General features: G+C 36.0%; 1 protein-coding gene across 15 annotated transcripts in view; it reads left to right on the top strand.

Annotated features, from left to right (window-relative positions):
- The window catches only part of EXOC6B (exocyst complex component 6B), a 605,784-nt gene that overhangs the window by 341,648 nt on the left and 249,937 nt on the right, over positions 1–14,199 (top strand). For all 15 annotated transcript variants that reach the window (XR_006215816.1, XR_006215815.1, XM_042981710.1 and 12 more), the window contains one exon: positions 8,910–9,044. Coding sequence is in view for 13 of the 15 variants with exons in the window: in XM_042981710.1 (XP_042837644.1) it covers positions 8,910–9,044 (135 nt within the window). In the remaining 2 variants the exon portion in view is untranslated. The remainder of the gene's footprint in view (positions 1–8,909; positions 9,045–14,199) is intronic.

The raw sequence follows: 14,199 nt of genomic DNA, 5'->3' as shown, positions 1-14,199 counted from the left end.
TGGGGATTGAATGAACATAGGAAGCACTTAGAACAGTACCCAGTATGTAGTAAATACTCCATGTATGTTACCTGGTGTTGTTGAAAAAGAGGTCTGGGTAGGTAAACAGTGACTGTCAAGTTTAGTACAGGGTGAAGTTTTTTCAACCAAGAAAAGTTAGAAGATTACAACAAATGTCCTGTTAAGATAAATAGCTTGCTTGTTGACTTTATAATATTTATTGCATACCTACTGTGTTTAACAGGCACTGATCTAAGCTGTTTGGATAAATAAGTGAACAACAACAAGAATAACAACAACAGAGATCCTTGCCTACATTCTAGTGGCAGAAAACATGATAAATAACAGCAAAATAAATAGTAAATCCTCTAGTATGATAGAAGGAAGTGAATTTGATGAAGACAAAGGAAGGAACCCATGTTAAGGAAATCAGGAGTCTGGTGGAGATTCGAAGTTGGTCTTATTAAAAAAAGTAGCATCTTCTCAACATCGCTCCTCATCAGGGAAATACAAATCAAAACCACACTCAGATATCACCTCACGCCAGTCAGAGTGGCCAAAATGAACAAATCAGGAGACTATAGATGCTGGCGAGGATGTGGAGAAACGGGAACCCTCTTGCACTGTTGGTGGGAATGCAAACTGGTGCAGCCGCTCTGGAAAACAGTGTGGAGGTTCCTCAAAAAATTAAAAATAGACCTACCCTATGACCCAGCTAGGAATTTACCCAAGGGATACAGGAGTACTGATGCATAGGGGCACTTGTACCCCAATGTTTATGGCAGCACTCTCAACAATAGCCAAATTATGGAAAGAGCCTAAATGTCCATCAACTGATGAATGGATAAAGAAATTGTGGTTTATATACACGATGGAGTACTACGTGGCAATAAGAAAGAATGCAATATGGCCCTTTGTAGCAACGTGGATGGAACTGGAGAGTGTGATGCTAAGTGAAATAAGCCATACAGAGAAAGACAGATACCATATGTTTTCACTCTTATGTGGATCCTGAGAAACTTGACAGAAACCCATTGGGGAGGGAAGGAAAAAAAAAAAGAGGTTAGAGTGGGAGAGAGCCAAAGCATAAGAGACTCTTAAAAACTGAGAACAAACTGAGGGTTGATGGGGGGGTGGGAGGGAGGGGAGGGCAGGTGATGGGCATTGAAGAGAGCATCTTTTGGGATGAGCAGTGGGTATTGTATGGAAACCAATTTGACAATAAATTTCATATATTAAAAAAAAGAGTAGCATCTTGATGTTGAGTTATTGTTTTAAGGGCAAAGAGCATTTCTTGGCAGAGGTTAGAGCAAAGGTCTAAAGATATTTAAGTTCCTGGTTAGTTCAGGGAACAATAAGGAAGCTAGGAAGGCTAGAGTGGAGTGAGAAAGGGGAAGAAGAGAAGCAGGAGATCAGATTACAAAAGTGCTAGGGGGTTGTGGTAGGGCCACTGTAAAGTGTTTGGTTTTTATTTTGAGTGAAGAAGGAAGTCATCATTGCAGGAATTTGATTAGTGGTACAATGTGCCATATTTCAAAGGAATCACATTGTTGTATTGGGTATCCCCAATACTGCAGGGTGTAAACAGGGAGACTGGTTAGGAAGCTAGGACAGTAATGCAGCGAGATTTGATGGCCACATGGGTGGTAGCCATGGAGGTAGTAACAGGTGACCAGATTTGGAGTTTAGAGTCAGCATGCTTTCCTGATGATTGGATCTGAAGGAAGAGAGAAAACAAGGAAGGAGTTGAAGATAACTCCATGATGTTTTGATTTGAGCAGATAGAAGGTTGTATATGCCATGCACTATGGTGGCAAAAACTTTAGGTAGAGCTGGTGTTGGGGTAGAGGATATTGGGAATTTGGTTTTGGAGAAATTTAATATGTAGTGTTTATTAAATATACAGTTTGTGATATTGAATAAGCGGTTGTATATATGAGTTTGGCATTTGAAAAAGAGGTTTGACCTGGAGATGAAAAATTGGGAGAATATAGATAATGTTTATAACCACTTGATTGGATAATATTACTAAAGGAATTTGTAAAGATGGAGAAGAGAAGATGAAGGACTGAACCCTTGGGCACTCCATTATTAAGGAGTCAGGAGAAAGAGAAAGTGACAGAGGAGATTGAGGAGTCACTAGAGAATTAGAGGGAAAACAAAACAAAACAAGAACAGTAACAGGAGTATGGTGTCTTGGAAGCCAAATGAAAAAAGTGTATCAAGAAGGAGGGAGTGGTCAGTTATGACAAATACTGATAATAGATCAGGGTAGATGAAAATTAAGAATTACTATGGGACTTAGCAACTTGGAGTATGTCGGTGACCTCAATAAGATAACTTTTAATAGAATGATGATAGAAGGCTCCTGATGGAGCAGGTTGAAAAGAGAATGGGTCCTGTGCAGAAGAGTTTCAAATAATGTATATAGATATTACCCCTTCGAGAAGGTGAGACTTAGCTCCCACCCCTTGCATGTAGGTTGTACTTATGACTTCATGTAAAAAGTAGGGTATGGAAGGAGGGAAAACGTTACTTTACAGTGAAGGAACCTGGCAGATACTACCTCAGTCAGGTGATCAAGGTTAAAATCATCATTGATAAGTGATATTGATAGCATGTACCTTTGATAGGATGTGATGAGAAGGCACCTGTGACCTTTCTTCCAAAACCCATGACCCCAGTCTAACTGTGAAAAAAAGATTAAACAAACCCAAACTGAAGGACATTCTACAAAATACCTGACCAGTACGTCTCAAAACTTGTAGGGTCATCAAAAACAAGTCTTAAGAAACTGTCACAGACCAGAAGAAGCTAAGGAGATATGACAGCTAAATGTAATGTGGTATCTTAGACGAGATCCTGAAAAAGATAAAACATTAGGGAGAAACTAGTGAAATCTGAATAAAGCGTGTTGCTCAGTTAACAGTAATATACCAATGTTGGTTGCTTAGTTGTGGCATATATACCATAGTAATGGAAGATGTTAGCAATAGGAAGAACTGGGTGTGGCACACTTGGGAACTTTTTGAAGCTATTTTGTAAATATAAAACCATTTTAAAATAAGGTGTTGACTTGAATTACACAATTTAATGTATGAGAAGAGTGAGAATGACAAGAGTGACTTTGGAGACAGTAAGGAGAAGACAACTCTTTCAGGGAATTTTATTAGAAAGGTAAGCCAATGAGGTGGTAATTGGCAGGGGAAGTGAATTAAGCAAAAGGTTTTTTTTTTAATGTTTATTTATTTTTGAGACAGAAAGAGAGAGCACGAGTGGGCGAAGGGCAGAGAGAGAGGGAGACACAGAATCGAAAGCAGGCTCCAGGCTCCAAGCTCTCAGCACAGACCCCGATGCAGGGCTTGAACCCACAAACTGTGAGATCATGACCTAAGCTGGAGTCGGACGCTTAACTGACTGAGCCACCCAGGCGCCCCTTGTTTCGTTTTTTAACAGGAGATGTAATAGCCTGTTATTTCTGATGAGAATGTTGCAATGGAAAGCAGAAAGTTGAGGATGTAGGAGAAAGGGGGAATCTTTGGAGTAATGCCCTCAAGTAGGAGAGAGGATGTAGACTGCAATGCACAAACAGAGGGATTGGCTTTAGATGGTGTAAAGTTCATCTCTGGTAACAGATGAGACTCAGTGTATGTGGACACAGATGGTGGTGGCTGGGCATATTTTGTGGTGGAATACTCCAAATGCTCTGTTTTCTCAGTGAAAGATAGATCTTCAGCTGAAAGTAGAGATCCAGAGCAAATGTTGGGGTTGAAGCAGAGAGAAAGTACATCTGGGGGTATGGAAAAGAGATTGGTTGGTGCTGGATAATGTGGTTATTTTGTAGCATTAAGTGCCCACTCTGGCCAATGGATAGGAATTAAAGTGAGACTAGTCAGAATGGTTGTAGATTTTCTTAAGCCATATTTAACGGGAGATATGTTAAGTAAGTCCATATCAATAATAGCTTTCACGAATTTTGTATATATTACATTCAGTACTTTATCATTTATATAATATTTATATGTGATAATTTGTAATATATTGATTATTTCTTTGGTATGACATTGATGCTATTATCTCAGTTTTAAGATGATGAGAGATCTTAACTTTGCCTAAGGCCACACAACCAGTAAGTAGTTTGGAAACAAGATTTAAGACAAGTTTTGAAATACAAAATTTTCTTTTAAAAATAAGATTTGAAATAATGTTTAAAATAAGATTTCCTTTGTTCTGAACCTTGACTCTTGCACTACATTAATTTAAAAACATCAGTACCATGGATAGGAAGGAAATAAACCACCAGTTAATATTAATCTCAGAATATCAGAGAATTAGTTACGTTTGAAAGAAAATTTTGAGATGAATCAAAACACATCTTAACTTCTTCATGAAGAATGAGTTGATAGAAAGGTTTAATGTATAAATTGGATTAAATTGTATTTATTATAGATAATAGAAATAATATAACTTCACTTTATCTAAGTCTCCACTCAGATGTCATTTCCTTAAGGAGCCCTTCCTCGACCACCTATCTGAGCCCTACCATCAGTGTGCTTATTACTACTTGATATTATGCTGTATGTTTATATGAGTTTGTGGTTACTCTAATCTCCACAAGGCCAGGGGCCTTGTCTGTCGTGTGTGTAATTATGTACAGCTGTATTCTCATTCCTTGGCACAGAGGAGTTCTTAAATGATGAAGAGAAGAAAGAAAAAAGAAAGATAGGTAGGTGGGTTCCTATGGTTAAGTTAAAGAAATTAAGATTTCCTATTGGTGATACCACATTGAATATTTATATATATATTTATTTATATTATATTTATATTTATATAATATATATATATTTATATAAATATATTTATATATTATATATATTATTATATATTATATACATATTTTATATATATTATATATATTATTATATATTATATACATATTTTATATATATTATTATATTATATATATTATTATATATTATATACATATTATATATATTATATATATTATTATATTATATAATATATATAATATATATTATATATAATATAATTATATTTATATAATATATATATTATATTATATATATAAATATATATACTTATATATATATTTATATATATTTATAATAGTGCCCCAGGAGACCCAAATAAATGACCAATGCTTTGCATTCCACCTTTTATTTATTTATTTGTTTACTTTTTTAACATTTATTTATTATTGAGAGACAGAGAGAGACAGAGCATGAGCATGGGAGGGGCAGAGAGGTGGAGACCCAGAACTGGAAGCAGGATCCAAGCTCTGAGCTGTCAGCAGAGAGCCCGACATGTGGCTCGAACTCCCAAACCGCGAGATTATGACCTGAGCCGAAGTCCGACGCTTAACCGACTGAGCCACCCAGGCGCCCCTCCACCTTTCTTTTTAATATCGTTTAAATTGATGACCATGTGGCTCTATCCTGTTGTATATCTCCCACATATCACTGTTTGCCATCGCCTGTTGTTAACAGCACTGATATCGCTAATATCACTTATTTTGTAAGTAAGTCTTGTCAAATATAAGCTTTGTACTAGATTTTGAATTTGGAACCACTAGCTCCAAGTACTTCAGTATTTTAGGTATTTGCTTTGGAGATGGTAAAAAATTGGTAGTCGAACCAGCTTTTTTTATCTTTGCTGGGTGAAATGGAGAAAAAAATCCTTGAAATCTTAGGTCGAGTTTATGTTTGCGAATGAGAACCAAGGCCGCTATTTACTTCTTCATCTTCTTGCCAATCCAACAGTTGAGAAGCACTGGCAGTGTGGAGGGTGGGGTGACTTCTCATTTTCTTGCTTTGGGTCAGTCCTTGTGGAGCTTCAGTGTCCTGAATTCTCTGCTTTGGGAAACAGAGGATGTGAGAAGGTAACAGGTGACTTCCACAGTCTGCTCTGTGCTTTCCTCATCATTGTCTCTGCTACAGGAATGAGAGACAGAAATATTTTCTGCTTCTTAATGGTTTTTAACCTAAGTGACTCATGTCATTCATGTGTAAGAGGTGGTTGTTTGCTTTATAGTGTTTTCTTTCTTTTTTTCCCAGGCAATCCTCAGAGAACTCTGCTTTATATAAGCTATAACCAATACTTCATCTATTGCTAATACCATGTCCTTGAAACAATATTAAGGACAGTTTGGATTGCTACAGTGATATATTTATGGAAGAGAGTGGGAAGTGGGGGTTAAAAATATCAAAGGAGCTCAAACTCTGATGGAAGTTGATATCTGAAATTGCTTCATTTCATCCTTAAGTTCAGAATTACCCCTAAAGTATCTGGCTTCACATTTGTAAATGCCCTTGTAAAGATTTTGGTTAGCTGTCATTCAGAAGTAGAGATCATTTAGGCCTCATGAACAGACAATATTCCTTTTGAAAATGACATGGTATCTAATGTAATCGTAGAGTGTTTTAATAGTCTATTCTGTGCTAGGCAATGAAACATTTCAAAAGTGACTGACAGCCAGTTGATGTAATTCATGGTGATCTTTTGTGTTGACAGATCTTTAAAAAGTCAAGGGAAATTACTACTGTACCCAGTGAAGCCGCCTCCTTTTTTTTTTTTTAACTGCCAATATCCTGCAAAACAGGACAATTTTCTCTTTGACTGCCACTATTTTTTATTTCGATAACATGACATGATTCCTCCTTATTATTAGGATTTCTTTTGATAGATGGAATATGTTCCCTCTAGGTAATGCTGACTTTAAAATAGAAATTCTTCAGTTCTCCAAATTAGCTCTCTTACTTTCTAACTTATACACCAAGACAACCTTGCCGGTAGCCACCCTCCCACTCAGGAAGAAGAGTGATTTAATTTAGACAATTAAAAATTTTTAAACGATTTTAGCCTTTCTTTGAGGGAGAAACGTGTTGAAAGGAAGAGGGTGATGAACTGCTTATTTTGGTAGGTTTTCTTTCCTAGAGCACTCTACGCTTAAAAGTCTAATGTTTTTGGTAATTTTGTAGGAGATCATATCTGTGTCCAAGGCTCAGAGTCTCCAAATTCAAACTGTAGAATGAAGGGAAGGGTGATGAATATGAACTTGTCTGATAGGCTGTGGGGAATAATACAGAGATTGAGTCCCAATGTTGCCCTAGCATTTCATTTGTTTGGAATTGCATCTCTGGGTCTCTGCCCTTTGTGTTCATGTTTCAAAAGTAGATACTTCCCTCCCATGTTCCAGCTGATCCTTGGGGAATAGATCCTTGAGTACCTTTTTCCTTAGTCCAATCCATTACGAAAGCATTGTCATTATGATTTGACATGGATTCTTTGAGAATGAACTGTGCTTTAGCCCTGTGCTGGTTGCTGTTGGGGAGATAAGAGTGTACTTTCTGATTATAATCCTATTAATATTTTTGTGTCATATTCCACAGTATAATACAATGGCTTCTACTGAGGTGTCATTCAACTTTTAAACATTGTTTTGAAGTACCATTTGATTGTAAAATGTATGTTACCCCCCACCTTCATCTTCAGTTCTGATTTCCCTTTGTGTCATCTGCCCACTCTGCCCTGGCTCACTCTCTCACCGGACTAAAAGGTACACCTAAGTCCATCCGTAACCTTATACACCCAAACTTCCCCTACCGTCCACAGCCCTGCCGCCACACACAGCCTTTTTGTTAAACAAAAAGTTAAACATGTAGAAAAGAGAGACAAAAAAAGATTCTATTCCATTTTCTTTTCAAATTTCTTTTAGACTGCGAAATGTCAATACTTTTCATAGTTAGAATAAGTAATAGGTACCTCTCCTTGTTTCAGTTTAAACTTATTTTTTACAAGAGTGGAATCAAAGCATTTCGAGGTCTAGTTGGTGACAGACCCAGAAACTATTATTTTAGCCTAATGTATGGTAAATGTGCACCTCCCCCCGCCCAGGACTGCCATCTTATGCTTATGCTAAAAGGCAACATCAGAAGTCATTTCGATGAGTCCATAATTTGAAGGTAGAGGACTTGGATTTGAGTCCTAATTCCATTTAGGTTATGTGAGCTGGAGAAAATCATTTCATTCTGTTTCTGTTTAGTAAAATAGAAGCAATAATTATGCCCACTTAACTTACTTTTCCAGGTCGCTGGGAATACAGTGTAAGAAAATGAATTGTGAAGTAACTTTACAAACTTTAATTCTATACAGACAGTAAGAGTCATTCTTTCTCATCCTCCTCTCAAAGTTATTTATAAATGACTTTTTATCTTACCAATACTGTCGTTCTTAAGGATCTCTCCTGTTAGAAAAGGAAAATAGTATTAACAAAAGGATACTTAATCCTCAAAGTAACTATGTGAGTTAGAAATTATTTTTGGCAGTTTACAGATAAAAAAGCAGCCATTAGAGAAGTTAAAAAACTTTCTCCAGATTATTAATTTGAAAGAAGTTAATCCACTTGTTTCTCTGACTGTAACGTCCATGTTATTTCTTCTAGAAACTAATGTAGTTTGTTAATATACTGCAGTCTATTCCAACATCTCTGTGTTCATTACGATTCATTTTGAAACTTCTTGCCATTTCAGTTATTCTTGTTCTTTCAGTGGGAGTTCATTTATTTAATTCATTTAGCAGTCATTTATTGCCAGACACTGTGCTAAACACGAGCACTTTTTGTTCTTAGTCTAATCTCTTAAACAGAAGATATACATAAAATAGAATGACAAGTGCTTTTATAGTAGGGGAAATACAAGCTGCTTTGGGAAGTCAAGGAAGGCTTCATAGAGGAAGTACAACCTAAGACCATGCTCTTACAAGCCCTTTGTAGAATATAGATGGCCGCTGCCATTATGACTTTTGTTTTTCTTCTATCAGTAGATTCCTATTGAGTATTCGTTGTGGGGTGAATAGTCAAATGACTCTTACATGTGCTTGTTATTTTCTAGCTTGTCCAGATTATTATCAATACGACACACTTGGAGAAGTCCTGTAAGTACTTGGAAGAATTCATTACCAACATCACTAATGTGCTTCCAGAGACAGTCCACACCACCAAGCTCTATGGCACCACAACTTTTAAGGTGAGAAGGCTCTATAGTACGGTAAAACTGCCTCCGAGATACAGAGTCTGGACCATTCTACCCAAGATGGCTTTGTTTCTCCCAGGATGCCTAGTAACATGATTCATAATATGGTTTTGAGAATAAGTACTTATAATTTCCTTAGAAAAACAAATACCAATGCTAATTTCTGGATTTTTCGACTTAAAAATGTCTACATCTCTGTCCACTAAATCTTCCTTGTATTTTGTACTTGAAAATGACTGTTTCCTCAGTTGGCCCTCGTCTTAGTCAAGAATTCTTAAGGATGGTCTAGCTAATAGTGGTTGTGACTAAAATCAACATCAATTAATTTTATTTTAATAAGCTGTCCTTGCTTCTTTGTGTTCTGTGTCCAGATTTTTTTCACTTTTTTAGTGAGGAATTTCTGCCCCTTACTATTGTAGTTAACAATTTTATAATCATTTCACAAGGCCACAGCACTAGCTTTGATCCTGAGTTTGATCAAATGAGAAGAATGACACTCTTGTAGAGCAGAAAATAGATTGATGGAGAATTTCTGGAGAGTGAATGACTTAATTTAAAAAGGCCTTAAGAAATTCCTTTATATTGCCTTGTGACCTTTAAATAAATATTAAGCAGAAAAAATAGTCTAACACCTTAAACACTACAATGGTAGACTCTGACATAAAAGCCAACCTGTTGTTTTGGGTTTTTGTTATTATTGTTATTATTTGATTATTTTAGTTTGGAATCAAATCTGTTTCATCCTTTTGAGGTTGGTATTAATTAGATACAAAGTTGTAGATTGAAATCATGATATATGTCCACTGGTGTCAACTTTTTCCTATCCTTTTATCCTCTTTCCCTATTTATTGGCACCTTCCCTTGAGAATAGATTTAAGACAAAAGAATCAAATTTGATTCATAACTGCTTATTATATTTTATGAGATGAAATTGTTAGTAAGATCTCTTTTTATGTTATAAGAAAAGGAATGAGAAAGAACCTGAATAGCCAAAGCAATCTTGAGAAAGAAGAACAAAGCTGGAAGCATCACATGTCCTGATTTTAAATAATATTACAAAGTTTTCGTAATCAAAATAGTATGGTATTAGCATAAACACATATGCGTAGATCAATGGAACAGAACAGACAGGCCAGAAATAAACTCATGTATATATATGGTCAAATAATTTACAACAAAGGTGTAAACACGGGAACACACAGTGAGGAAAGAATAGTCTCTTCAATAAATGGACAGCCACATGCAAAAGAGTGAAACTGGACCCCCATGTTTACACTGTATACAAAAATCAACTCAAACTAAGGATTTGAATGTAAGATCTGAAATTATAAAACTTCTAGAAGAAAACAATGGGTTAGCTTGACACTGGTCTTAGCACTGATTTTTTAAATTTAATACCAAAGCAAAGGCGACAAAAGCAAAAATAAATAAGTGGGACTACATTAATCTAAAAGGCTTCTGAGCAGCAAAGGACAGAACACAAAGGCAAAACACAAAAACACCTGATGGATTGAGAGAAGATACTTCCACATCATATAGCTGATAAGGCATTAAATATCCAAAATATGTAAATTACTCATATACCCTAATAGCAAAACCCCAAATACTCCAATTAAAAGGGGGCAGAGGAACTGAATAGACATTTTTCTAAAGAAGATATACAAATGGCTAATATGTACATGAAAAGATTACTGTTGGTGAGATACTACCTCATGCCTGTTAGTATAGCTAGCATCAAAAAGACAAGAGAGAACAAATGCCTGCAAGGAGGTAGAGAGAAGGGAACCCTTGTGTGCTGTAGTCAGGCATGTAAACCAGTATATCCCCAATGGATAAAAGTAAGGAGATTACTCAAGAAATTAAAAATAGAACTACCATGTGATTTGGCAGTCCCACTTCTGAGTATATATATCCAAAGAAATAAAAATGATTATCTTGAAGAGATGTCTATACCTCCTTGTTTATTGCAGCATTCTTCACAATAGTCAAGCTATGCAAACAACCAAAGTGTTTATCATTGGATGAATGAATAGGTAAAGGAAATGTGGTACATATATATGATAGAACATTATTCAACCAAGAAAAATAAGGAAATTCTGCCATCCATCCAACATGGATGGACCTTACGGGCATTATGCTAAATAGAATAAACCAGACAGAGAAGGACAAATGCTGCATGCTATCACTTTTATGTGGAATCTTAAAAACAAACAAACAAAGAAGCAAGTCAAACTCACAGAAACAGAGAGGAGAAAAGTGGTTGTCAGGGCATGGGGAGGCGGGTAGAGGAAATAGAAATTGGTAAAGAGGTATAAATTTTTAGCTGTAAGATGAAAAAGATTTGAGGATCTAATGTAAAACATGGTAACTATAGTTGATAATACTGTATTGTATAATTGAAATTTTCTAAGAGAATATAGCTTAAGTGTTCTCACCAAAAATAAATAAATAAATATTTAAGATAATGAATGTGTTAATAACTAAATGATGGGAATCCTTTCACAGTATATACACATATTAAATCATCATAATGAACATGTTAAATATAATTTTATTTTCTGAGGCACCTGGGTGGCTCAGTTGGTTAAGCATCTAACTTTGGTCATGATCTCATGGTTCACGAATTCAAGCCCTGTGTCAGGCTGTGTGCTGACAGCCAGAGCATAGAGCCTTCTTCAGATTCTGTGTCTCCCTCTGTCTCTGCCCCTCCCCCGTTCATACTCTTGTCTCTGTCTCTCTCAAAAAACATTTTTTTTTTTAAAATTTTCAATTATACTCCAGTAAATCTGAAAAAAAAATGAGATGTTCACAAAATATTCTTTATGTATGTATGTGACCATGGGTCATTCATTTCAAATTACCTAAAAAAAAATTCTGTTATACATTGTCTTATATTGGTATCATTACTTGCAAACTTTCAATAATGTTTCATTATATTAATGTTGAAACTCTTATAGTGAAGAAAAGATTTATCTGATAAAGAGGACCCAAAAATGAGTATGGTAAGAGCTTTAAGAACTTTAGAATCACCTTAGACAGTGTAATAAAAATTATGATTACTGTTAAATATTAGCATTGTTAAGGAAGATGGGCAATACTTTCATCAAAAATATTTCCACTTAATTTACTGTGGAAGCCAAGACTTCTTGGGAAAGAAAATGTGGGAGGGACTGTAATTGAATGTTCACCAGAGAAGAGGGAGTTAGGGAGTTAGAGTGTGAGGTTCATTTATACTCGTCTCTCATATGGGGAATATGTAGAATGTACTGCTATTCTTCCCTTAATCCACCTCAATTTTCTTATTTCAAGGGCTTTTCAAATTATGGTCAGAAATCCTCCCAAAGGATGGCTTGTGTAGTTTGTTGTTGTTCCAGCATTAAAATTGCTGAGGGAAAATTAAGGGCAGACAGGAAGCCATAGGAGTTGAGTAGCCAGTTAAATACTTAGTAAAGGAGAAGTTCTGGAGACCACTAAAGGTCATGTTGACAAGTGCTTATTGGAAACACTGATTGCTTAAAACACATTGAAAGTTTATTTTTACCAGGACTGTTTCAGACCAACTAACCCAGAACTCAGTATAAACACAGCAATTATAGCAGCTACATGTTGTGTATTTTCCTAAGCTACTGTTTCCAGAAAACTTTCCCTTGCAGATGGAAACCTTTATGCTGAAAAAGGGGCAAAAATAATCAGAAGGTCTTCAAGGTATTTTCCTGCAGAATTGCCCCTTGTTCCTGCCATGTGTGACATAATTAAGCTGGCATTCTTAGCTTTCCTTGTTCATAAGAATTTCCTTACTCTCTTACAAAATAGAATGAGGCTGTTTATTAATTTACCCCACCACAAATATTGTTCGTGTACCTATTATGTGACAATCTGGTATGTTCTTGGGTAGAAAGAGAAATAATACTTAATCCTTGGATTTAGAGTTTGTAATCTACAGGGAGCACAGACACTGTAACTTCTGTAAAGAACTGTGTGAGAACTACTAGAATAATACAATAAATACATTGTCTCTTGTCAGTTCTACAAGTTTTTATGAAGCATCTACTACATACCAGGCAATTTACGGGTATAAACATAATCAACAGGTCTCCTGACTTTAGAGAGTTTATATTGTGGTGGGGATGATAATGATAAACAAACAAACAAAAATCTCATTTGATCTCAGTTGATGACAAGAACTAAGAAGAAAAATAAATGACTTGATTGAAATGAGAAATGGAATCCTTTAGATTTCTGATAGATAAATATTGCACTCAGAGGGAACAGTACAATACTAGATATTCAAGCAGGTGTGTTCAAGGAATAACAAGGAATTCAGTCTGGCAGTGATATATCTATCATTAGAGGTAGAGGTGGTAAGAAATGAGATGGTCGGGAGTTAGATGTTTTCTGGCCTTGTGGTAGGTACCTTGGGTTTTATTCTGAAATGAAACGTGAGGCCATTAGAAAGTGGGAGTGGTGGTGATAATCTGATTTATATATTAATGGGTAACACTGGTTGCCATGTGGAAAATAAATGTGTTGTAGGTTAGGAAGAGTGGAACAAGAAAATTCAATTTGGAAGTCCTTGCAGTGGTCTAAGTAAGAGATAATGGTGTTTTTTTTTTGGACAATAGTGGTAGGGTGAAAGTGGTAAGAAATATTTTTAAAGGTTGAGATGGCAAGTTTTACTGCTAGACTAGGTATGGGGTTATAAGAGAGAGTGGAGTCCGGATAATTCCAAGATTTTTGAATGAAGCAAACTGTATGAATAGTGGTCGTATTCACTGAGATGGGGAACAGTGAAGAATAACAGGCCAGGGGAACGGCAGTAGAATCAAGACTTCCATTTTTGACACATTAAGCTTCAGATATCTAGTAGTCATCTGCCTAGAGATATTAAATTGACAGGGCAAAGTCAGAGCTGGGCATAAAAATTCAGAATCCTTCTGTATAAAGATGGTTTTTAATGCTGTGGGGCTGGCTTTCTTCTGGGAATTGAATATAGATAGAAAAGGTGAGAGGATTGGGCTTCAAGGGAAATTAATACTTACAGGTCTAGAAGAATAGGATGAGGATACTTATCTTAGGTTTGAGACCTTCAAGGAAGACTTCCCAGAAAGGGCACAAGATGGAATGGGTCTTGGGACCAGCAGGAGGTATC

This window comes from Panthera tigris, chromosome A3 (assembly GCF_018350195.1).
Source record: "Panthera tigris isolate Pti1 chromosome A3, P.tigris_Pti1_mat1.1, whole genome shotgun sequence".
Classification (NCBI taxonomy): Eukaryota; Metazoa; Chordata; class Mammalia; order Carnivora; family Felidae; genus Panthera; species Panthera tigris.
This window is presented reverse-complemented; position numbering and strand designations above follow the sequence as displayed.